This window comes from Carassius gibelio, chromosome A4 (genome assembly GCF_023724105.1).
Source record: "Carassius gibelio isolate Cgi1373 ecotype wild population from Czech Republic chromosome A4, carGib1.2-hapl.c, whole genome shotgun sequence".
NCBI lineage: Eukaryota > Metazoa > Chordata > Actinopteri > Cypriniformes > Cyprinidae > Carassius > Carassius gibelio.
The window spans coordinates 34,690,561-34,718,249 of record NC_068374.1 but is presented as its reverse complement, the minus strand read 5'-3'; the positions used below and the strand labels follow the sequence as shown (position 1 = coordinate 34,718,249).

Genomic DNA, 27,689 nt, shown 5'->3' with positions numbered 1-27,689 from the left:
TTTCCCTCTCTTCAGAAGAAGCTGAGAAAACCACTTCCTCACACAAGCAGACTTGTGTGTCCTTAACTCCAGTTAGTTGGAGTTCTGCAAAGAGGGGCATCAATGGTTTCAATAAAATATTAACATATACATACATACATATATAAAATCACACTGTTTTTGCATCAAAATGTGAAGTTAACAGGCAGGACACAACAGAAACATTAATTTTCTAAAAAAAAAAAAGTAATAATAATTTAACTTACATCAGTCTCAAAAGAATGAAGTTATCTTGTCTCTGGATTTCAACATCTAAAAAAAACACACACATTATTTTAGTCTTAGTAAAAATAAAGATAACTTGATGTTATTCTGAAGTTTACTCTCCTTAAACCGTCTGTCCCTCTCTTCAGAAGAACACCTCCTCCTCATCCTCACACAGGTCTGTGACTCCTCACACAAACAGCTTCTGTGTCTTTAACTCTCAGCGCGAGGACAATGAAGACAGGAGCTGGACAAGTCTGAAATATTACATGTAAAACATACTTTTAACAGTTAACACTTCAACAGCCTCAAAATAATTATGTTAGTCTTTACTACACAATGCCGTTTCCTTTAGGAGACAAACATACATTCAGTTTAACCGCGAAAAAAAAAGACAAATTCACATGAGCATAACCGTGACCATAACCGTCTGTTTACGCCTCAAAGAGAACAGATAATGTAAAATCTTATGTAAATATGACAAAATACATTCACAGACGTTATATTAAAAGTACATCCTCCGTTCAGTAACGTTACATGAGGCAGTTAAGACCTCCGTGTCCGAGGCGAAAACCGCGTCCGTTTTTTTATATATATATAACGTTAAGCTCCTTTGTTTCCGCCTTTCATAAAACCTTCCGCCTTTCATACAACCGGGTAAACAATAAAAGATAACTTTATATTTTGAATATTTAACGTTACTTACCATAGTCTTTCACTCGTTTCTCGCTTCTATCACGCTGAGAAAATGGCGGCTGCTCGCACTGGAGACGTACGATTTTGACGTGACGTGCGTGCTCTCCTTCACGTCCGCGTCCTCAACCCACCCCGCTGGGTTTAAAAAAAAAGAGTTATTTTCAACCCAAACTTGGGTTAAAACATCCCAAAGTCCTATCCAACGGCCTCAACCCAGCAGTTGGGTTGAAAAAACAACCCAGCGTTTTTTAGAGTGTAATAATAATGATGCCATACGTGTTTTTACATTTTGCAACCAATCAATCAATCAATCAATGAACCAATCAGTCAATCAATCAACCAATCAATCAATCAATTAACCAATCAATTAACCAATAAATTAACCAATCAATGAACCAATCAGTCAATCAATCAAAGAACCAATCAAAGAACCAATCAGTCAATCAGTCAATCAATCAAACAATCAATCAAAATGTAAAACACTTATGATGTCATTATGATTTTTGCTCATATTTTGGGTTAGACATTTGAACAAATCTTGAATCAAGGTTATTATCGTTAGCTAAAACGATTGAAAATAAAGCTGAAATAAAATAAAAATATATATTAATATGTATCAAGAACAAAAGTAATATTAGAAATGTTACCAAGTTTAAGTTGTACAACTAGAGTTACTTAACTGAACCTAAAACTGAAATAAAAAGACATTAAACGTAAATAGTAAGACTAAAAAATGCAAAAGACAAAAGCACAAAAACTGAAAATATAAAAATAAAAGCCATAAAAACTGTGTTAGTACATTAATTAAACTAAAATAACACTGACTGCAGCAAACTAATTGAAAGAGTAAAAAATGGCTTTAATCAAAAGATACATTTGTAAAAAAAAAAAAAAAAAAAAAAAGTTGTGATTGAAAATATTAAGTAAAGTAAAAAAAAAAATGTAAAAGTATAAATGTAAAAACACTTATGGCATCATTATTATTATTAGCGTCCATTCTAGCACTACAGCAATAAAAACAGTATTAGTATATAAATAATACTAAACAAACACATTGAAAAAGCTAGTCGAAATGGCTTAATAAATATAAAGATTGATTATTGACAGAAATAAAGGTGATAAAAGATCTAATTAAATTGACTATTAACCAAATAATTAAAAGCAAGTCCGTCGGCATGAATTTAAACAACGTGACACTTATTTATAGAGTCTGTGGATCATTGTAATGTTTCTATCAACTGTTTAGACTCTCATTCTGACGGCACCCATTCACTGCAGAGACACTGATGCAATGCTTAATTTCTCCAAATCTGATGAAGACACAAACTCCTCTAAATCTTGGATGATCTTGGGTGAACTATCCTTTAAAGGGTAATTGTTGAGCGATGAGAGGAAGCCTTACTCTCTCTTTCCTCTCTGTTCTTTTAATAGCCTGCTATTTTTAGCCTGTGGAGGGAGCGAGGGGGTTTTCCTCCATCTCTTATCAAGCGCGAGCAGACACACGATGGATTTCCACCGGAGAGAAACTCATTTGTGACATCACGTGTCCGGCTCTGGCCCTGGAGGACGGCTGTGTGGTGCGCTTTTATCCCAAATTAAAATCTGCAAAGTGGTTCTGTTCTTCTTCGGGCGGCTTACTTCACTGGAGGGAAGTGGGATGAGTAAAAATGATAAATATGTGTTTTTCCGAGCGTGTTTGGGGATTCAGCACACGTATGCGTTTAAACACTCAACTCTATGGGAGATATATATATATATATGGGTCCTATTGCAACAGTGTGTTGTGATACATAGTTTTAATACATTTTAAAACATTATACATTGATACATAAATGTTTGAAAGCGTTTCTGGAGGAAGCAGAACCCAGTCAGTGCATAAACATATGTTTCACATCTGGGATTTCCACGTGAGAGCGTTTAATGACATATGATGTAATATTAAACCCTGATGTGCATAACTGATAAGATGAAAAATCATTAAATGCTAAAAAGTTTCATTGTAAATTCTGACATGACGTTCCTTTCGAAAACTATAATGAAGCAGTATTTAACAGTTGAATCAGTGTTATTATATTTAACTAAAACTAATACCATAAGATTATTATATTTTTGCAATTAATATTATTACAAATAAAAATTAGGTGGAATAAATATAAAAAAAAATTTTTTTTACATTTCTCATTTTAATGTAGTTTAAACGTAAAGATAACTGAAAATAAAACTGAGATACAAATTAATGAAGACTAAATTAAATACATATATAGAGAGAGGCATATTTGAAAGAAAGAAACTATATATATATATATATATTTTAAATTAGACATATTTAAAAGAAGAATGACCTCTAAAAACTAATTCAAGTTATTTACAAAAAAGTATATTATCTTGATGTGCTAAAATAAATAATAAATTAAATAAATAAAAATAAGTAAAAAATAATAATTAGGCATTTATATGAAAAATATCTACTATAAGTGATAGAAACACACAAAGAAATACTGAAAACTAAAATTTATATATATATATTGTATAATATTTTCTTGATGCTAAAAAAAATGTGTGTGTGTGTGTGTGTGTGTGTGAGAGAGAGAGAGAGAGAGAGAGACAAAACTTTTTGATGATTACAATGTTATCATATGCTTTTTCAAGAAGTATCTTATGCACAGCAATGCTGCATTAATTTGATCAAAAATACTGTTATAATGTGAAATATTTTTATGATTTAGAATATCCATTTTTCATGTGAATGTCTGTTAAACTGTAATTTATTTCTGTGATGTGCCGCTGAATTTTCAACATCATAACTCACATCACATGATCTTATATACAGATATCATTCTAAAATGATGATTGATTTACTGCTCAATAAACATTTCTGATTATTATCAATGTTGAAAACAGCTGTGCTGCTGTAAGTAAAAAATAAGAAGAAGAAGAAATGAATGCTTGTATTCATCAGAGATGCATTACACTGATCAAAAGTGACAGTAAAAACATGTATAATGTTATAAAAATATATATATATTTCAAATAAATGCTTCTCTAGTCAAAAAATCCTTTAAACATTAACATCACACTTTCCACATACATTACTATTAATATTATAACTATTAAGGTACTTTTAATTTCAGTATTGTTCATCATTTAATAAAATAAATGTTATTATTATTTAGTAATTTATCAATTGTGCTTTTTCTCATCATTATTTGTGCTGTGTATTAATAGTTAACAGCTTGCATTATAATAAGAGTGCATGTTACAGATATTATAGTGTTATCTAATAATAATAATATTAAGATGTATCTATTATTATTTCAGAAGAGCGTGATGGTTGTGTTTTGTATATCTCTGTAAACACACTGTCTGTTGTTGGTGGTAAATCAGAAGCACAGCAGAGAAATCAGCCGAAATCTTCCTGAAATCAAACTCCTGGTGATCGAATCATCATCAGAGACTCACAGAGAGATCTCATGAGCTAATATTTGCAGAAGCGACAGCAGCTGGAGGAACGCGGAGCTGTCCCACATTAAAACACTCTTCCCAAGTCCTCAATAATGCAGCGCGCTCGCTCTCTGAGCAAGGAGTGTAAAATACAAAGTGACAAATTATGTAAAGTAACATACTGAGCTTTTTTTAGCTTTGACGGACTGCATCACTATGACAACCCACCGCCGTAATCGGCCTTGACGCCGCGTTCATTGAGTTTTTAATGTGATATGGACATACGCAAGTCCATTCACACACACACACACACACACACTCACACACACACGCACCCACACACACACACACACACACACTTTCTCTCTCACACACACACACACACTCTCTCTCTCTCTCTCTCTCTCTCACACACACACACACTCTCTCTCTCTCACACACACACACACACACACTCTCTCTCACACACATACACACTCTCTTTCTCTCTCTCTCACACACACACACTCTCTCTCTCTCACACACACACACCCACACTCTCTCTCTCTCTCACACACACACACACACTCTCTCTCTCTCTCTCTCTCTCTCTCTCTCACACACACACACACTCTCTCTCTCTCACACACACACACTCTCTCTCTCTCTCTCTCTCTCTCTCACACACACACACTCTCTCTCTCTCTCTCTCTCTCTCTCACACACACACACACACACTCTCTCTCTCTCTCACACACACACACTCTCTCTCTCTCTTTTACACACACACACACACACACAAAATCTCTTTCTCTCTCTCTCACACACGCACACACACACACGCAACCACACACACACACACTCTCTCTCACACACAAACACACGTTTATTTATTTATTAATTTTATTTATTTACAGACACACACACACACACACACACACACACACACACACTGTGTGTGTGTATATATATATATATATATATATATATATATATATATATATCCATTTTTTTCTTCCTTTATGGGAACTACATAAATCTATTGCCATATACACTCACCAAACTTCATCACATTCTTCACATAAAGTCTTTACTGTAGAATTGTCTGGAAATCCAAAAACATAAATTCATAAGTACAAAATATAACATATTTTAGCTAATCGGATGGTGCTATCTGCTTACAATTACAAAAAACACATTGAACCAAGTTTAATTCCAATAAAAGTCCTGGTTTAATGTCCATTGACATGTATGCATCAACTCATACAAACAGCTTTATAAAAATGGCTGGGGACACGGTATTGTTTAAAATATGATGAAGCTTTCATTCCTAATCAGCATGACAGAATAAGCTCATCTCATCATGCATACTGTACAGTAGTGTCCGGTTCAAGGTCAATCTGTGTGGATGCAAACTCAATTATTCATTCAAAACACACACATTATTCACCAATCAGCAAACTCTCAGACACCACTGGATTCATTTAGAGTCCATGTGAATGCATTTACTGCCAACATCTTCTGCTGTCAACTCAAGGTGTCATGCAACTCATTTTGAACACAAACGATAAATGCCCCGTCAGTCAAAGGTAGGTTTGAAATGCTCGTATTTAAGCACTCGCTCATGATTAATCCAGAGGCATAAACATGTTCAACAAAGCATCACAATAATGGTGATTAGTGCTGAACGCTGTTCAGTGGCTCTTGTTTTCAGCGTGGAGAGGCAATATACAGCTGTGGCGCATTGACCTTTAACCTCTGGAATAAATATTTACAATCACACACCTGCGCTTTCATCAAAATACAACTCATGTCTCATCTATACGCATGCAGCATACAGAACACCACAGATGTACAACATTGCACTGGAAAATAAACTATAAAAATAAATATCAAGGTTATTGGGGGGGGGGGGTGATTCGAATTGCAAAATTTAAACTCAGATGTCAACAATTTTGATCAAAAGCGCTGTAAGACATGAATCGTTCATTGGTTTTTACCTGATTCATTGAATCGATTGAATGTAGAACTGAACTTCTGAAAGTTACCTCAAAAAGGTGGATTGAAAAATCTTAATGCAAATCATTTTTAATTTATAAGCCAAATTATGAGCATTTCTTACTTAGTTAAATATACAAATATTTCTCACAATCTAAACAGCAGGAGAACCTCGACTTGGAGTATAGTTTAGTGAGGTTTTCTCAAACAGGTGTCACACTGGTTTCATCTCTTTTTATCTTCATATCTCCATAGTAAACAAGCTACTTGACTTACTAAGTACAATGTCGAAGTCTTGAGATGCTGCTTGTTCGTTCTTTATTCCATGGGCTGCTTAAAAAAGACTGTAACTCCATAACTAAATGAAAGCCATGAAGGTCAGAGACCGAAGTTATCATTCTTGGCATGATGCAGTTTTCCTACTAAAGTCTTGCTATGCAATTGGTGGAATAAGGCATTGCTATTTAGTTAAAGAGAACAAATAGCTCAGATTGAGGTCAAATCAGACTTGTGCTTATGTCTTCAGATGTTTCTCCAAAGAAAAATGCTTTAGTGATGAAGCATTAACACAAATTGCTTTTTTATATTTCATGAAAAAAAAGGCAATTGGGCTTTTCTGTGTAAGTGTCAACATCATGTTGCTAGAACGTTGCTTTGTGGTTGCTGGAAGGTTTCCTGTAGCGTTTCAGACGAGATATCGGTGTCTCTGACTTTACCCAGATTTAATAAGTCAGTAATGAAAACTCTACATGACCTCAAATGATCTGAGCTGCACCGCGTTCATTTTATAACCCTACTGGATGACAGCCAGCTATCGATTATTAAGACTATTTTAGAAATTTCTGAGAAACAGCTGAACTTGATACATAAACGCATAACTGTGAACTGATCTGGAGGGCTGTAAATATAAGCTCTGTCATTTTCAGACACCATTTATTGCAACACCCGAGACATTTTACAGGCTTTTCGCCCCCAAATGAACAAATGTAGGTACAAGCAGAAAGGCCTCGGATGCTTTGACACGCAATCAGACTGAAAGTCACCCGTGTGCCTTTGAGCCGCGATAGATCTGTGAGGACTGAAATAGTCTCGCAGGCTGTCAGTGAGACAGATGACTTGGACCTGACGGACATATCGGAAAACGGGTCATTCAGAGACCACACACACACACGCAGAAACACCTCACACTCATCTCCTCTCGCATTTAAATGAAGTTCTTCCTTCATTTCTTCCATCGTCCAAACGAATGGGGTTCAATGCTGCTATCCGTGTGGGAACTCAGCCCACATTCTGAACACCAGCATTAACCATCTGCTATTTTCTGACTGTGTGTGTGTGTGTGTGTGTGCAGACAGGTGTGTGTGTATCACTGCATGACGAGTGTGTTTATTTATTACTGATTCTGCCATCTGCTTATCGAATATTCTCCTCAAGCAGCGTAATCTCTTCCACCAGCCTCCGACGTTCACGCACATCACTGTCGTCAAGAATATTTCTTTTTGTAAATATTGCAACTGCAAAAATGACTTCTTATCGCTTCACATATGAAGAGAAATTTGATAAGTAAACAGAAGAAGATGTAACTTTTGCACAAAGCATAAAAAATGTAATGCTTAAAATGTATGATGTAAACAAGGTCATGCATGCAAACCCAAAAACTGTGTTATCTGAGAATAAAACTGAAGTGTGTGCTGTGTGTCTAGAATTAGTCATGGCTCTACGTGCTGAGAAAGCAGACAAACTGCTGACCCTCGTGTCATCGTCCAGTGCTTTGTTCCTCTCTCAGGGGTGTGGAGGTGTGTTTTCTGGGCTATCTCTATCTCCCTAATGAAGCCTGACACACTCCATCCTCCCAGAGCTGTGTGCACGAGCAACAGCAGAGACAATTAGACTCCCAGTTAAAACAACAAGAGATAAAACCTATGCAAAATGTAACGGTTTTGCATTTTCTAGGGAAACTATAAGTCCCAGCAATAGTGATGCATGACTCAATTCACAAAAAAAAACACACACACAAATTCGATTTGACGACAAAGTCATAACTCAAGAGTATGATGAACAGAAAACATAAAAGAGAAAAAAAATGACAAAATGATGACAAAAAAAGGCTTATATTTGTAGTCAATTAAAATTTGACCCATAAAAGAATTTGATTTATAGAGACAATATAAACATTTTAAATAATAAAAAATACAATCAAATATGACGGAAAATAAAATGTGATGGACAAACTGCAAAAGTTAAAACAAAACAAAAAATTATGATATTTGTGGTCAACTAAAACTGCATCCATAAAAGAATTTGATGCACAGATAAAATAAATAAAAATAAAATAAAATTGTAAAAAGTTTAGTTGTAGTCAACTAAAATTGGATCCATTACAGAATTTGATGTATAGACACAAAATAAAATAAAATAAAATAAACACGTAAATAAAATATGAAAGGAAAAATGCCAAAATTCTAATTGGATCAATTAATGAAAAAATTAAATTAAATTAAATTAAATTAAATTAAATTAAATTAAATTAAATTAAATTAAATTAAATTAAATTAAAATAAAATAAAATTGATGCATAAAGAAATTAAATTGATGCATATTTGATACATCTGTGTCTGAAAGTATTTTCTCGACCTGAAGTTATTTTCAGACTCTCAGGTTGTTGAGGTTGATCGTTGAGGCCGTGAGTGATGCTATTTTCACTGGCACTATTTTCTCTTAATGCTTCTCATCATAAACCCTTCAGAACTGATAAATGTGTGTGTGCTAAAGACGGACGTGCAATTCGTCAGAGCCGCCTTTACAAATGACGTGTCAGTAAATGACGCACCTTTGAGTCTGACCTCATCGAATGTGAGCCCCATTCAGATCAATCTATCATCAGACAGTGACATCACTCTCTTCATCCTCTGCCACATTTCACATCCGTCCACAATAAACGCCCTTAACCTCAAACACTCAAGATCACGGCAGAAACTCTTCAAAAGCCCCAAATACCAGAACTAAACTAATGGTTTTACACCTACATGTCTGCATCATATTTCAAAGCTCCCGGATCTGACACAAGAAACGCTTTTATTAATCGTCCAAATGAGCAAAACCAACTCTGATAATCTCAAAATGAGCAAATACTGGTCTGGCGATACATCAGTCCATTTGATGCCAAAAGCAGATAGAAGAATCATCTCTAAAGCCACTTTACTTCCATCTGCAGAAACAGCTGGTTTAGTTTTCATGCAGTGTCAGAAAGCAGACAGCGGCGTGTGTGATGGATGCAGATGCTCTCGTGTAAAGATCTCGCAGACGTCTGCTCAGGAATTCTGCCGGAAACGACGAACACACATTCGCGGTCTGAAAATGAAAAAAGCCAGTTAAAGTATTTAAGAAGCTTCATGAAAGTTTCAGTCTCAGTCTTGGCTCTTATAAAACACTCTCTCATTTTGACAGAGAGCAGAACTGAGATATACTCTTTTCTTCAACAGGATGATTTGAGCTCTGTTGCAAAACCAATGCATTTTAAAATCAAATTGGTGCACAAAGGATCCAAAACATCCTTATTTTGGCCAATTGTTAAAGCTGAATAATTTGACGAGCAATTTAAAGCCTTTTCCAGTCTACAGCAACCTGTTTTTGCAGATTTATTCACTAGCCACATTGAATAATTCAGTTAGTGATTCATTAGAATGATTCAAAGCAATAACTCATGAGTCTTTTAGAATGATTCCTTAAAAGAACCGCTCGTAAGAATCATTTGTTTATGAATCAATTTGCACAGGTTAGGATCTTTGTTTGTTTGTTTGTTTCTTTATATTGCATTTTTGTCTTCTTTTTTACACTCAATTCAGACTGTGTTACTTTAACTAGGTTAAAAGTTTGGATTATCTCAAATTTTTAATGTCTTTGAAATGAGTCTCTTCTGCTCACCAAGGCTGCATTAATTTGATCAGAAAACTATTAAAAACAGCAAAATTATGAAATATTATTAACATTTCAAATAACCATTTTCTATTTCAATACATTATAAAACATAATTTTTTTATGCGATTCAAAGCTGTTTTTACAGCATCATTACTCCTTCAGTTTTCATCGTCACATACTCTTTCAGAAATCATTCAATGCTGATTTGGTGAAACATACAGAAGCCTACGAATAAAAATGACTGCTTTACTGCCTTTTTTTATTAAATAAATACAGCCTTGGTGAGGAAACTTATGACAGTTTACCGTCTGAATTGAGTTTAAATAGATAAAACAAAAAATCTCTGTAGACTGATTCATAAACAAATGATTCTTATGAGCGGTTCTTTTACGGAATCATTAAAAAAAAGAGTCATAAGAATGACTCTTTGTGAGTCATTCTAAAGAATCAGTCAGTCTAAATCATTACTACTGTAACTGAATCTTTCAGAGCAGCTATAAAGCTGCAAAAGCTGGTTTTCAAAAGTCTAAAATAAAAACTGGACTATGACTTTTGCATGTGGCACGGCAGATAAAGCAGTTGCAAGAAACCCTGAGCAACGTAAAAGTGTGTTTCCAGTGTCAGCATCATATTTAAATCATATTTCATGAATATGAGCATGTCCAACTGTCTTTATTCTCATGCACATGCACGAAGCGCCTCACATCAGGGATAATTCAGCAGCATCACATGTGATGTGAAAGTCTCACAGACAGAGCTGTCCCAATACCCAATATTACCCCTGACATTTCCAAATCCCAAAATACGAGACAAGAACAAGCATCAAGTCTCATGCTGTGAACACAAACACTGTTTTTTTTTCTGTGTCTGATTCTCTAACCATTAGACCACGACCGCATTAACAACAGAACCCAAACTATTAAATACAATGGCTATTCATTTCTCAGACTTGGTGCGTGTCTGGAGGAGATTCTCGCTCTGCTGCTCATCTAATCGAGCGTCTTTAGCCTGAAGCTGCTATTCAGCATCCATCTCTCTGGGTGATTGCTTTCGGATCGGATCTAAAATGCTACTTAGTGCTGGATTCTCCATGACTGTGAAAAGAGAAATGCTTGCAGAAACTCTCGAGTTATGATTAGACATGCTCCTGTCGGCTGGTCGAAGATCCCGCTGTCGCCAGAACTACAAATGATGTAATATCTCCCTCCTGGGTCATTGAACAAATACACTGAGCAGCTTAAATCAGGCTGAAGATGGCAGGCTACGGTAAATGAGAAGAAAGCGGATGCATCTTAGTGTTAGATATTGATGTGGATGCTGTGAATCCAACGTATGCATTCATTTGGCCAATTGTTAAAGCAGAATCATTTGACAAACAATGTAAATCCTTTTTCCAGTCTACAACAACCTGTTTTTGCAGATTTATTCACTAGCCACATTGAATAATTCAGTTAGTGATTCATTAGAATGATTCAAAGCAATAACTCATGAGTCTTTTAGAATGATTCCTTAAAAGAACCGCTCGTAAGAATCATTTGTTTATGAATCAATTTGCACAGGTTAGGATCTTTGTTTGTTTGTTTGTTTCTTTATATTGCATTTTTGACTTCTTTTTTACACTCAATTCAGACTGTGTCCAGCCATAATCTAAAATATTTAGGTTAAAAGTTTGGATTATCTCCAAATATGAGACTCTTCTGCTCACCAAGGCTGCATTAATTTGATCAGAAAGCTATTAAAAACAGCAAAATTATGAAATATTATTAACATTTCAAATAACTGTTTTCCATTTCAATACATTGTAAAATATAATTTTTTCATGTGATTCAAAGCAGTTTTTTCAGCATCATTACTCCTTCAGTTTTCATTGTCACGTAATCCTTCAGAAATCCTTCTAAAATGCTGATTTGGTGAGAAATACATCTAAAATCATCGCCACACTGGCCATAATCACTGTTGATCACTAGACCAGGGGTTTATATACTGACCCCAAAATATGATCATTCAATATAATATGATCATTCTCATGCAAGGGACTCATCTTCAAATGTAAAAGACAGCTATACATTTTTTATGCATAAAGTCCCCATTAATTGTATTAAAATATGTATTAAAAAATGTATTAAAATATTATTAGGAAATATTTAGGTTCTATTACATCATTATCTTTATTTTTGTATCAATATATGTAAATAAAATGTATTATTTTAATCACATATATTTATTTATTAAATTTGTATTACTTGAATTATTGATTTATTTGAATCAAAAGTTTATATACATATATTATTTAACAAAGCTTTATGCTTTTATTTAATATATTTTTATTTTAATCAGGATATTTATTTTAATCTAATTATGTTAATCAATTTATTGAACTCAAATGTATTATTTGTCATCAAATATATTTATTTATTTTATACTTTTTTGTATTGAATTATTTAAATCAAACTTTATTTAATATTTTTTTTTATTTAATCTTAATTTTTATATGTATATACATAATTTTTTTTTTTTTACACCACATTTGTGCTTATGTGGGCAAATAATGAAGGTAAAAAAATATGTTTTGGCATTAAAACTGCATGGAAATATTTCCATAGGAACTCTGAAATGCACAATTAATTAGAGCAGACCACTCTTGATTACAAATGGATTTCAACAACATTCTTTATTACAGCTTCCCCTAAAGCATCATTAAACGTGAAAACAGCACTGTTCTACCTCAGACTAAAGCTACTGATCACCTAAATCTGATGTTTGATGTGGTTTTATTACATTAATTATGTTTCTTTATAGGTCAGACAGAGGCGATTCATTCCCGTTCACTTCATGCAGCTCGTCTGGCAGCGTTCATCGTCGTGGATTTGAGTTCAAGTTTGCCGACTGAACCCTTGAAGCATTTCCAAACATTTGTGAACGTGAGCGTACGTAAGAACGTATGCGTTTGATTACAGTAATTAAAGTGGCTATAAAAGTGTCAGGTTATAAAAGACACTGAGACGGCGGCAGCATGAATCACAGCGAGAAACATCTCCATACGCAGCACAATGTGTTTATGTTATTCTGTTCTCTCGGTTATAATGAAAATGGCTTAAGATGCAACATATAACATTCTGTTTGATACACACACACACACACACACACAATGTTGCTTCCTCTAATGAAGCAGTCCGTCTCATAGCAACAGATTTAGGTTGCTGTTACATTGCATGGATCCCAATGAGTTTGATTTGCGATCAATCTCTGTTAAAGGGTTAATTTAAACAAAAATCATCTTAAAGAATGGTTGACTTAAAATTTGCTGATATTTAACTCACCCTCAGGCCATCCAAGATGTAGATGAGTTTGTTTCTTCATCAGATTTTGGAGAAATGTAGCATTGCATCACTTGCACAGCAGTGAATGGGTGCCGTCAGAACGAGTCCAAACAGTTATTAAAAACATCACAATAATTCACAGCAATAAATGAGTGCTGTGGATTATTGTGAAGTTTTTATCAGCTGTTTGGACTCTCGTTCTGACGGCACCCATTCACTGCAGAGCATCCGTTACAGAGGATGCACTTCCGATGAAGAAACAAACTCATCTACATCTTGGATGACCTGAGGGCAAGTGAATTTCTCAAAAAATACACATTTTGGGGGTGAACTGTTCTTTTAATGTCATTACAAACCATTATAACGTTCGGTAACACTTTACTTGAATGTGTATTAATGAAAAGCACTAAATATACTACACCTCTGACACCAACCAGACTGAGAAATTTCAACTTTTTCAGGTAAAAACTGCCGTGGCCCTGTAGAAATTCTTCATGTCACAGAGAAATATTAAAGCGTTCCTATAGTTATATTAAAGTGTCAGATCGGTGTCGCCTGCAGGGAAGCAGCTGTACGTCAAGTCTGTGCTTCTGAATAACCGCATCAATTTAATCCATTGACATATTGCAAAACAATTGACAGTAGTGCTGAAGTATCATTTGAGTCATGCATATCTGATTTCCATTTGTGAGCAATCAAACCGCAATAGTACAACCTCCCACACACACACACACACACACACACACACACACACTCAGCGCTAGCTTCAGCCGGCTGTATTTAGAGGGTAACTGAGCTGTTTTGAGCGTGCAGTAACTTCATTAGAAACAGTTCACACACACACATTCAGCGTCTGCATTGAGTCAGACTGTCCTTAGAGCACCTCTCACAGCAGACTGCATCAGCATCACAACCCAATCATTAGAGAGTCATTTTTAACCACTTTTGAACCGATTCGATTCATTCAGGACACGATAACACGTCTGGAGTCAGTGCATCATTCACTCAACCGATTCGCTCAAAAACATGGATTCATTCGTGAACAAAACACCAAGGTATTGCACAACAATTGTCTTTGTTTAGACTTGATTTTAAACTATTTTGAGACAAAATTATCCGGGATATTGTGTATGAAATGTAAGATACTCAAAATTAACTTGTTGTATAAAAGCAATATTACATTAGTCATTGTTCCAGCTAACAAAACTATATTTTATGAAGCTTTTGCTAACTTTACTATAAATCTAAAACATTCAAAACATCCAGGTTTTTTTATTTTTATATTCTTGGTTTTGCAGATGTTGAGTGAACATTCCGTTTTAGAACTTTGCAATAATTATGGGAATGTTACTTTTGAATGTTCTGAAACAAGTAACATTTAAAAAATGTTAGATGAGCATCCAACTAAAGGATTTCAGGAAACAAATGTTTCACGAACGATGTATAAATAACATTTTTGTGCTAACATTTTGAAAACATAATTAAAAAAACACACATAACTCTTAACTGCACGGAAGAGTTTGTTTTTGCTGGAAGAATGTTGAAAGTTGTTTGCATTCTTGCTCATTTTATTTTGCTTGATTATTTTGCTTCTATTAATAAACATCCAAAATAGTGATATTATCATCTTATATAGTTTTATAATTATTATTTTATTTCATAATAATTAAAATTGAGAATTTTTTTACATTATCAATGTTCTGCATAAAGGGATGGACAACGGTTTGGAAACATTCTCCATGCACGAGGAACAAGAAGCACAGTTTTTCCAAAAAAAACTGTAGAAAATGCACTAACTGAGATGCTGGTCTCTGACTGTAAATGAATAAGTCTTGATCTAGAAGCTGTGCTCTCTGTAAACATGCTGGAGTGTGTGTGGAGCTGTAGATCACACAGAGAAGAGCAGAGAGACTGTGATGCAATATTCATGCTCTTCACTCCAGTCTTCTCAGAAGTGTGTTTTTGTTATGGATGGTAACTCCCTGGACGTTATGGATACAGCTGCTCATGACCTGAAAAACACAAACTCTGCGGTTTTGTTTCCCATCATGGCGACAGTGTCTGTAGTGAAAGCACAGAAGAAGACCTACATATATTAGAGACCCACATCAAGGCCAATGGGAGAGAAGATGACGAGCATGGAAACCATCATCATCATCATCATCATCAGTTTAGATCCATTCTAATCTAAAGGCTAGGAATAACAACAGGAATAAAGAAAACAAGTTTGCTTAGTTTCTCAAATGTGTCTTCAAGAAAGCAATGAGGTGAAATGCAAAGCAAATGATTCCTAAAAATCAAACACATCTGTCAGATCTCAAACAGTGCTCTGAGATCTCACTATGATCTGAGCTGGTATCTTCTTCTGAACTCTCTACTGTTTTCCTTTCTCATGAATTTTAAGAGGATCATATGGAAGCTTGTTTCCACAGGATTAAAGGTCACGTTTTTCATGTTTTTTTAAGCTTTGATTGTGTTTACAGTGTGCAATATAACATGTGTTCATGTTTCGCGTGCAAAAACAGTATTTTTCACACAATTCACCTATCTGTATAAGCTATTGTCACTGTCATAAAAACGGGCTGATGACTTCCTTGTTCTATAAAGTCCCTCCTTCAGAAATACGTAACGAGTTCTGATTGGGCCAGCGGTTCCTGTGTTGTGATTCGACAGCAGCTGAGCGCACGCCGTCCTCCTGGAAACGCGATTGGACTAGTTTTGAGAAGCAAGTGGGGAGGATTTGTTTTGAAAACCTGGCAATCCTGATCTGAACACACATGCTGGAGATGTACTTATAATCACAGGAGTGTTTTTACTGACGAGATGCGCATGAAAATAGCATTCGATTTTTTTGCACAGCCCTAACATCTAGTTAACAAAGCTAAACAGCATTGCCCTTTGTGTAGTAGGTTACAAAAACTGTTAAACGCACCAACTTAAATAATAAAATACACTTACCGGTTGTGGTCCATAAACAAAACCTTCTCCAGACAAAGAGGGAACTGCTCCATCTTTCAAGAATAATCTTTGTGCGAATCCGGCATTAAACTGATTGAGACTGAGAAAGTTGTCCTCAGCAAAATGAGCTGCACATTGTTTTACATGTGGATTATTATTTTCGGGAACCGAGTTAAACATAAATTGTAACCATTAATCTCCAAGTACAGCGTCTCTGGGAAGCCCAAACAAAGGTGATTGGACTCAGAGATGAAAATAACAGCGTTTCGACGACATGGCGACAAACACAAGTCATTAACCATAGACAGTAAAAGAAATGGACACAGCGACCCCATTGGAACTCGATTGAGACAATCGTTAGCCTATTTTTTACAAAAACTGTTTCTACGGGGCCATAATGTAACATAGAAGGTAATGGAGCCCTTTATACATTGTCGTGTATCTTTAGAAATAAATAATGGACAAACAGAGTCTTTAAACGCCTCAGATGTAAAGTTATTCGCTGTCAAAGTGACGCCAAAATGAATGGGAGTCAATGGGAATGCTAACGCAACTGAAGTTCTGCTAAAAGATGGCAGCCCCCACCCGACATCAACTTCCGGTAGAGTTCCTTGCCGCCTGTCATTAACAGAACGCAACTCTTCCTTCTTCTCCGTCGGAGCACAACAAGGCCACGCCCCCTTTTTGTGAATTCATGTGGGCGGTGGTTAGTCAAAAAACTGTTTTAGTGACATCATTCCTGCAGGAACTAGAGGGATGTAGTCCAAACGGGTCGTTTTTCTTAGGCGAATTCTGTTAAATCAAATATCTCGCTTGGCATTGAACTTTGAGCTTTAAAATTTTACAGATATTATTTATACTCTAACAACAACATTACACACTAACTAAAGTTTAAAACATGGAATCACGAAGAACGGGACCTTTAAAAAAAAACTATCAAATTGCAACATTTTAACTCACAATAAACAATTTTTCTCGCAATTATGAGTTTGTTTGTTTCTCCGAATTGCAAGATATAAACAGAATTGCGATATGAATAAACAGCTGTGAGAAAGAAAATCACAATTGCAAGATGTAAACGGAGAATGCAAAGTCAGAATTGCGAGATGCAAGAAATAAAGTCATAATGTCAAAAATAATGTGAGATGTAAGTTTTTGTAATTTAAGAATGTGCATTTAAAAGATCTTTAGTCTACTAGCTGTTTTTTTGGTTAATGCATGAACTTCATATTATTTGTAACGTGGTTGCAGTGCAATAATCAAAATAAGATTTGTGATGTTACCTTTTAACAAAGTATCAGCTATATATATATATAATTATTTTTATTTTTTTTCCTACTTGTTGTCTACATAAGAAGGAATGCAAAGAGTTAAATATAATTGCATGTTACTAATGAAGAAAAGCAGACTGGATGTGTGCAAGACATAATTATGGTTCGTGATTTTGGCGCAAATTCTGTGTAATAAACGATTCTTTGCGACTGTTAAGTTCCTACTTTAAGTAAACCTCAGGAAATCTAGAAGATGGATTCAAATGTTAATGCCGTTTCAAACAGAAAGAAAAGAAAGCTGTTTGCTTGTTTTTTTACAAGGTTAATATGTTTATCCGACTGTCTCACATTGCATTGAACTGTACATATTCTTCAGACGCAGTCTTTACATTTTGACCTCGGGTCTTTGCATGCACCACAAAAGGCCGACAGATGAGAAAACACAAAACATGTTCAATCACTGAAACAGAAAAACACTCCTGATTCACAGTCTGGACATACAGATACACCGCAGGACTGACAATGAGACTCATCAAGAGACACGAAATACAAGATCTAAGTTCAAAAATATATATATATATATACATTTACTTTTTTGTCATTTATATTTGAAACGGTGCCCTGACTTCTTAAAGCAGCAGATACAGTAATATTAACATGAAGAATACTGTCCTCTTAAGTTCTGTGGGTGGTGGGAAAACACACACACACACACACACACACACACACAAACCTGTCAAGAATGTGTCCAGCTCACGTTTAACCCAAAATAAAAAAAGCATGAAAACTACCTCTTTCTTTTCTTTTTTGAGAACAACACTTTTATTCAGCAACATCACATTCAATGAAACTGATCGGAAGTGACAACAAAGACATTATTTTCATTATAAAAGTGTGTTTTACTCGTGTGCAACATTGAATAGAATGTAAAAATGCCAAAACATCTTATTGGACTTAAAATAGGCTTCATTATATTTATGCAAAATATAATTGTATTTTGATTTTGCAGTGAAATGTGACCTGGATATGTTCTTGACAGGCTTCACGAGACGCACACACACACACACACACACACACACACACACACACACACAAAGACACAAAGACACACACACACACACACACACACACACACACACACAGACACACACACACACACACACACAGACACACACACACAGACACACAAAGACACAAAGACACACACACACACACACACACACACACACACACACACAAACACACACACACAGACACACACAAACACACACACACACATACAAACAGACACACACACACACACACACACACAGATAAAGTGACAGCTCTAATCTCTCCATGGAGGAAGGAAAAGAAAGTTTCTAATTAGAGCGAAGGTGTCCGTGTTTTCAGAGGCTCTGTCACAGACTGAACTGAAATCACAGTGTGAATCGGTGCAGCTTTGTTTCACATCGTTATTGCACATCACATCTGAGACGGGGAGAAGCAAAGAGAACTGGGAAACAACAACACACATTCAAAGACCCCATGACATTCAAATGATGAGGTTTTGTGGCTTCATATCTGCTCGCTTACATTAAAACCTGACAAGATGATATTTGAAGAATATGTATACAAAAGAAAAACACACATTTTAGGTTTAAATGTTAAAATTCCTTCAAAGATTTTAGCTTGATATGCAACTGTAGGCAAAGCTGGGGTCAACGCATCTGTGCAAATGAAAGCACAATAGTTATTGTATAAGAGGACTGTGCTTTTAAGCCATTTCATGAGGTCTGTCAGGCATTAGTTCAGCTGGAAAAGAAAATTTGCAGAGAAATGTAGTGCATCACCAATGTGGATGCTCTGAAGTGAATGGGTGCCGTCAGAACCATGGACCACAAAACCAATCTTAAGTGTCAATTTTTCAAAATTGAGATTTATACATCATCTGAAAGCTGAATAAATAATCTTAACGTATGATGGCTTATTAGGTTCGAGATACAACTATTTGAAAATCTGTAATCTGAGAATGCAAAAAAAAAACAATAAAAAAAAAATCTAAATACTGAGAAAATCACCTTTGAAGTTGTTCAAGTAAGGCATATTATGAATCAAACTTTTGGTTTTTACTTTACTTTTACTATTACTTAATATCCTAATGATTTTTGGCATAAAAGAAAAGTTTATAATTTTGACACATACAATGTTTTTTATTGTCTATTGCTTCAAAATACCCCAGAGACTCCAGGGTCACAGATTCGTTTTTGGCTTCTCAAGACATTAACTGATGGACTGGAGCGGTGTGGATTATTGTGAAGTTTTTATCAGCTCTCATACTGACGGCACCCATTCACTGGAGAGCATCACTGTGGGCAAATTCACTACTCTTTCGGGATGTTCGTGGATGAAAACATCCACTAAATTAAACTGCTGTAAAAATGTATCAGATAAATATTTTTTTCAATTTTTTTTGCATAAATCTATTAATCAACCTCAGTCCTGATCAAAACTACCAAACTTAAAAAAAAAAATCCAAGATTTTAACTTTTTAATTACCAAGTTCATAAGTGATGTCACTGATTTGGAAAAAAAACCCACACAAAATTACATATTTTCAATATAAAAAGTGATCGTGGACTGGATATTTTTTTACCTTTCTTACAGTCTTGGGCATGTCAGAGATTAGTAACAAAATTGGCTTTGATGCATTGTTAGTTTTTGTGCAGCATTAGATTAAATTTTTCTCTCCCTAATTTATTGTTGGTGGCTGTTTTTGCCCCATTGACTTCCATTGTGATAGTGGGTTAATAGTCCCACCTAGTGATCAACTGTAAAATTAACAAATTTTACCTCTTCCTAAAAGGGAAAACCACAAACAATCAAGAATGCATGATTACATTGTGTCATGGCTTTGCAATCAAAAAATGTCATTATAATGGAAGTCAATGGGGCAAAAACAGCCACCAACAACAAATTAAGGAGAAAAAAATTTAAATCTAATGCTGCACAAAAACTAAAAATGCATCAAAGCCAATGTTGCTACTAATCTTTGACATGCCCAAGACTGTTATAAAAAGTACAAAATAAATCCAGCCACAATTACTTTTATATTGAAAATAAGTCATTTTGTGTGTTTTTTTCCCCAAATCAGTGACATAATTTATGAACTTGCCAATTAAAGAGTTAAAATCTTGGATTTAAAAAACAACTTTTGGTAGTTTTGATCAGGACTGAGGTTGATTAACAGATTTATGAAAATAAAAAAATGAATCTGATACATTTTTACAGCAGTTTAATTGAGTGGATGTTTTCATCCCGAACAACTCGAAAGGGTAGTGAATTTGAACAATCCACAAGGGTTAACTATTCCTTAAAGTGTCCCATTTGAGTTCACCATCCCTCACACAGACAACAATGAATCCACCAGAGATACTAGAACAAATAAAAGCAGAAATGACTGAAGATCACGTTTATTAAACTGATCATGTTTACTCTCTCTCTACTCTGTAGTTTAGTATCGTCGATACACTAATACTTCATTTTTAAACACTTGTGCCTCTACACATCTTAATACACTTATTGCAACGACAGAGGCCTTTGGAAAGGGGTTCGAGGGGTGTTTGATTTGCTACCTGACACAGAGGAGAAGCCACAGGTGCATGTGTGTCCTTTATACAGATGTGACATTTAAACAGACTCCTTCTAAGCAGGAAAAGTTTCTCTATCCATATTGTGAATTTTTTTCTTTGTGCCAACTGGCTTCTGTCTGTATCCCACGCAGAAAAAGAACGGGAAACTCCAAATGTCGTGATTGGTCCGATCGATCCGTAAGTGAGCGTCCAATCACAGGCTTATTCTGTTCCAGACTGTCCAATCCAATTCATCAAATCCATCTGAGTCTCTGCTGGCTCCGCCTTCCCCGTCTCTGGCCGATATAAACTGTACGTCAGCCAGAGGTGATACAGTCGCTGCAAACGCAACAACATCCCGTGCATCAGAATTGCATCACAATAGCATCAACATCATTTTTTTTTTTTTGCATGAATAAAAAGGGAAATTAACCAGGGCTGTTAATATTTGCATGTGAATTTAGACCATTTTTTGTACCGAATTTATATTAATAAAACAAATACAATCAAATTTGATTTTATGCATTGCATTTAATTTCTACATAAAAGAAAATGTGCTTCATTGTCATTCACATAACATGCAAAGAACAAATTTTGTTTTTAATGCATTTATTTATAAGTATTGTGTGTCTACATGAAATCACACAAAAGCTTTAAAATTTGCCATTTGTTCTTTAAAAAATAAATTGTAGACAAAAAAAGGGTGCATCTTTTAACTGGTTAATCTAATCAATAAAATAATAAATATTTAGCAAAGATAAAATGGGGACATTGTGATACACACAATTTGTGGTACTGAATAGTTACAAAACAAATATAATAAAATCTTTGTGCAATGAGCTTTTATGTATTAAAGTTAATTTGTATGTTTAAACAAACATGATAAATAATGTGCAATGCAAAATAGGTTTAATTATTCTTTTTATGCATTTATTTTTATCAGTACTGTGTCTAATCACAGAAAAGCTTCAATATTTTTTATTTGTTCTTTAAAAAAAGAAACATTACTAGACACATTTTTTTGAAAAAATATATTGCATCTTTCACCCTAAAATAAATATAAGAAATTATATGTTGCATGAATAAAAAGAGAAATTGTGTTGAGATTTTAGATTTTTTTTTTTTGTATTACAATAAAGTTATTTTCTACATAAAAAAAAAAATTCTAACTTGTCATCAACAAGATGCAATGCAATAAAAGAAGTTACATTTTTTTTTCATGGAAAATCTGATTTTTATGCATACATTTTCAGTATTCTAAATAATCAAACTAAATCTTCCATGTTTGCCATTTCTTCTTTATATATGCATGCACAATTACTCATTAATATATATATATATATATATATTCTATCCAGATTTTATGCATTACAGTAAACTTCTACATTAAAGTAAATGTGATTCTAAACATATTGTGGCAATACAAATTTCTTATTTTAAGCAGAATATAATTTCCTACTTTTTCTTTTGATTTTCGGATTAAATTTGACATGGATATTTCTTTGTGAGACTCACCCTAACATCATATTTCTCTTATATTACACACACAAGCAGTGATTGAGGTAACACACTGGGTAACACACAGGGTGTGGACACAAAGTGCTAAATGAAGTTTACGCCGAGGATGCATGACACAAAATCTCCCTGCACCAGTTGCTTAGCAACCGTCTCTTCCAGACTCACTCACATGATGCTCAGGACAAATCTGTGAATTACATCTCCGAAATAGCATGAGCTACAAACACACACTGCACAGATGAATCACACACAGGTCAGAGGAGGCAGATGAATGACTGGTGATGTAGATTAATAATGAATGATGGGATACTTTCAGTCAGACCATGTGTTCAATTAGTTATGACTAGGAATGTTTTTGCAAGCATGAAAATAAACATATGACTCATTAATAGATTTATAATTTTTATCAACAGAGTGAGATCAAATCAACATGAGATCAAAACTACTAAATACACATTCCTGTGCACAATCCATAATGGCACGTTTAAGAAACATTTATTTAATTATTTGAAATTATTCAACTCTCCCAATTTTATGAAGGCAAAATTAATTTTCTTAATTTATTATTTAGATATTCTACATATGAATTTCTACGTTAAAGGAAATGTTACTATTGTCATTAACAATCTAGTTTATAAAAATAAAAATAGGTTAAATTTTTTGCAAAGTATAATTATTTTTTAACACTGAACATTGTAATAAAGCTAAACAACAACTGAAATAAAAATAAATAGAAGTTATAGACATTAAAAGTATATAAAATAAAAGAAATACTGAAACTTTAATTCAAATTAAAATATTAAATAAAAACAAATGTAAAAACTATAACAGCATCTCAAACTACAATTAAACAAATAATAAAAACTATTAAAAAATATATAATAAACTAATAAAAATGACTAAAACACAATTACCGAAGCTAACTCAAATTAAAATAGAAATAATACAACTGTAAACTGAAATTAATCTTAATAAAATTAATAAAACTACTGTATATAGACATATGAGAATTATTATTAACTGATTATTATTATTAGTTTATAATTAAACAAAGTTTAAACTAAAGCTAACTTAAACAATAATAAAACTATAACAGTATCTTAATGGTATTTACAATTTTTTTTTTTATTAAAACAAGCCCTTATTTTGCACAGCTAGACCAGGAAGGAGTTTTTGGGATGTACAGATGCAGCGGTGTTTCATGTTGATTTGAACGGATTTCTATAAATAGTCCTTTAGAATCACAGCATCAGAGAGCCATCAGATCAAGTTCAGCCAATCAGAGTCCTTCTCCCCAGTGACATCACACAGCACGAGAGTCTCAACTGTGTGTGAACCAGTGCCATGCGTCTAACACAAACCTGCAGACACTTTACAGACACGTTCAATCTCCTGATCGGCTTAATACAAAATAAATGTTTGATAAAAGAACATCACTTTAATTGGGCGAATCTCGCAAAAACCAGGTTCAAGACATTTTTTAGCCCACAAAAAATCAAAACAGAAAACAATAAAATATTTTTTAGGACTTTTTTTTTGTTGCTTGAAAACACTATTTTCATGACAATTAATTAAACAATTATATATATATAGTTAGATATATAAATATTTAACTTAAGAATAATTTTTTTTTTTTAATAAATAAATTTATTTAATATAATATATACACATATTATATTTATATATAGGTATATATATATTTATATATGTGTATATATTATATTAAATAAATAAATAAATAAATAAATAAATACACTGTGAAATAGTCAATATGTGAAAAAAAAATCATTATTGTAGTATATTTAAAATGTAAATTCTGAAATGATGCATCATGATAATTTATGTAAAAAAAAATCTAATTTTCATTACTGTAATATAATATATTTATATTTAAAATTCAACTTCTGAAATAATTATGCATCATGGTAGTATTTTAACTGATTTATGTTCAATTAATAAAAAAAACTATACTACTTGAATATAAATCTAGGGAGAAGCATTACTAAGAATAATGGGAAAACAAATCTTAAAAGAATAATAAATGTTTAATTGAAATGCCAAAGATGGCTTCATTTTCATTTTTTTTTTTTTTGTATTATGGTTTTGTGAGATTCGCCCCAGTGTTTCTCCTTATGAACTTACTAATACCACTCTACATACAGTTATTTATGGAACATCATTAATGCTACATTATACAGAGCTCCGCCCACAGAAGGCGGAGTCTTCGGCTGTGAGAGTGTGGGGGCGTGTCCTCAGAAGATGGACGGCACTGGGGAGCGGGAGGGCGAGCTGTAGGGCGAGGTCACTGGAGAGAGACGCAGAGAGCCGGCTATGTTGTCAAAGCCTTCAGACGCGAGACAGAACGCAGCATGAAGAGCACAAACACACGAGACAAACATGAGACGAGTGAGAGACATGACAGACGTGAACACAAACACCCTTCAAAATGATGATGATTGAAAAGATATGAATCAAATTCAACACAAATATTTCAACAAAAGCCAGTCTGGATGGAAATGCCAACTAGAACTGTGCAAAACTCTAATTTCTGGACAGAGTTTGACCAATGACGAGCAAACAGTGTACAGTATCTGTCCTGACTGTATATTAATGCATCAATGCAAGTAAATGATATTGATCAGTATGTACAGTATCATGCATATCAGAATGTAAAACTGTATGTGGTAACGGACCATTATGATGGAAGATGGCTTAAAATAAAACATTGTAATATAAACCTATATATTATACATTATTAATAATTGTTAAAAAATATTAAGAATTATATTATGAATTCTAATAATATCATTATATTAAAGATTTTTATTTAAAAATATTTTAAAAGGATAAAATATATTTTTGGTGAACTTATAAATAGCATATATTTATTTATATACATATTTCTTAATTGATATTTAGATGTGTATAGATAAACATATGGTAATATAATATATTATATTATATAATATATAATCTAAATATATATTATAATTTTTTATAAATATATTAGAATTATAATAAAGATGTTTATTTAGAAAAAGCTGTGAATGTGTGTGCATTTAAAATATATTGAATTATTAAATATATTTATATATCTATATATCTATATATATATATATATATATATATATATATATATAGATATATATATAGATATATAAATATACATTTTCAAAAATATATGAAAATATAATTTTAAAATAAAAAATACAGTCTTTTTTTACAATAAAATAAAATGGCCCCTAATATATCAAAGCTGTTGCCCTGATGCTTGAGAAAAAAAAATCATAAAAAATATAAAAATAAACAATTCAAATGTGTTTACAAATACATACACACACACACACACACACACACACACACATATATATATATATATATGATATATATATATATATATGAGCCCTGTAATATATTACCATAGCTTGACATATAGAGGCATAGAGCAGTCATAAATATGTTTAACAGGATGTCTGTAACCTTCTAATGGCCTTTCGCTCTGGTTGAGCTGTGACTGAGTGTGACCTTACAAACGGCCCCCGTCTGGACACTGTGCACATTTAACCTCCCAGTAGGGTTATTAGCCCAGTGCTTGTGTCTGTCAAACAGTACGGCCCTGTGGCCCCGGGCCCCGACTCAACATCTGCCTGGTTTGGGGTCACACTGGTTAATAGTTCAGTCACAGCAGTGAAAGCAATGCAGCATGCAAATCATAAAATGTAGCAAACAAACTAAAGATGCATGGTCAGAAGAGCAAAATAAAGAGTGAGGAAAACAGATATCCAATACAATACATTATGTACAATTCTATTGTGAAGTAATTAAGCATGCATGTTAATTTGTGGGGAGAAAACAAATAAAATTTGTGTTGCTGTAATACAACTTATTTAAAATTTTAATTAAGTAATCATACATCATGGTAGCAATTAATGTAAAAAAATATATAATTTTATTACTGTAATACAATATATGTAAAAATAATTATTATAATTATACATCCTGTAGTAATTTATGTAAAAAGAAAACTAATTCTCATCAATGCAACAAGTAAATTTTTTAATTTTAGAAAAAATTATTATGGTAGAAATTCATCACGTTTTCATTACTGTAATACACATTTAAATTGTGAAATAATTATACATATTAATTGTTAAATAATTATGCATCATGGTAGCAATTTATGAAAAAATCCACATTTTCAGTCCTATAATAAAATATATATTTAACATTTAAATTGAAATTACGCATCGCAGTAGAAATATAATTAAAAAAATCTACATTTAATTACTCTAATACAATATACATTTCAAATTTAAATTGTGAAAATGATGCATTATGGTAGTAATTTATGTAAAAAATAAAATTATAATTACTGCAAATCAATATATATTTACAATTTAAATGGAAAGCAATTATGCATTAGGGTAGTAATTTATGTAAAAAATTTTTTAAAAACATTTAAATTCTGAAACAATTAAGTATCAGTAGTAATTTATTTATTTAAAAAAAACTACATTTCATGATTGTAATACCATATATAATTAAAATATTTATTATAAAACAATTAAAAGTCATGGTAGGAATTTATGTAAAAACAAAATGTAAAAATCTAATTTTCATTACTGTCTTGTAAACACAGTAACGACTAATGAACAGACGAGCACAGGCGCAGACGACGTAGAAACCAACATAAAGAGTCTGAACAGTTAAAGTCCTTCATTTCCATCCATGAGTGA

The 27,689-nt window shown here is 33.4% G+C and overlaps 1 protein-coding gene and 1 long non-coding RNA gene across 2 annotated transcripts in view; both read right to left on the bottom strand.

The window, feature by feature from the left end:
* Positions 1-1,090, bottom strand: part of LOC127970445 (uncharacterized) — a 1,101-nt gene extending 11 nt beyond the window's left edge. The window contains exons 1-3 of the long non-coding RNA XR_008156619.1: positions 950-1,090; positions 246-500; positions 1-84 (exon numbers count right to left, since the gene is read on the bottom strand). The exon at positions 1-84 is cut by the window's left edge and continues 11 nt beyond it. This is a non-coding gene — a long non-coding RNA (uncharacterized LOC127970445). The remainder of the gene's footprint in view (positions 85-245; positions 501-949) is intronic.
* A 20,022-nt stretch (positions 1,091-21,112) lies between these two features.
* LOC127979121 (potassium voltage-gated channel subfamily C member 2-like) overlaps positions 21,113-27,689 on the bottom strand; it is a 38,553-nt gene continuing 31,976 nt past the window's right edge. Inside the window, exon 4 of the mRNA XM_052584302.1 lies at positions 21,113-21,774. Coding sequence (XP_052440262.1) covers positions 21,650-21,774 — 125 coding nt within the window. The 3' untranslated portion in view covers positions 21,113-21,649. The remainder of the gene's footprint in view (positions 21,775-27,689) is intronic.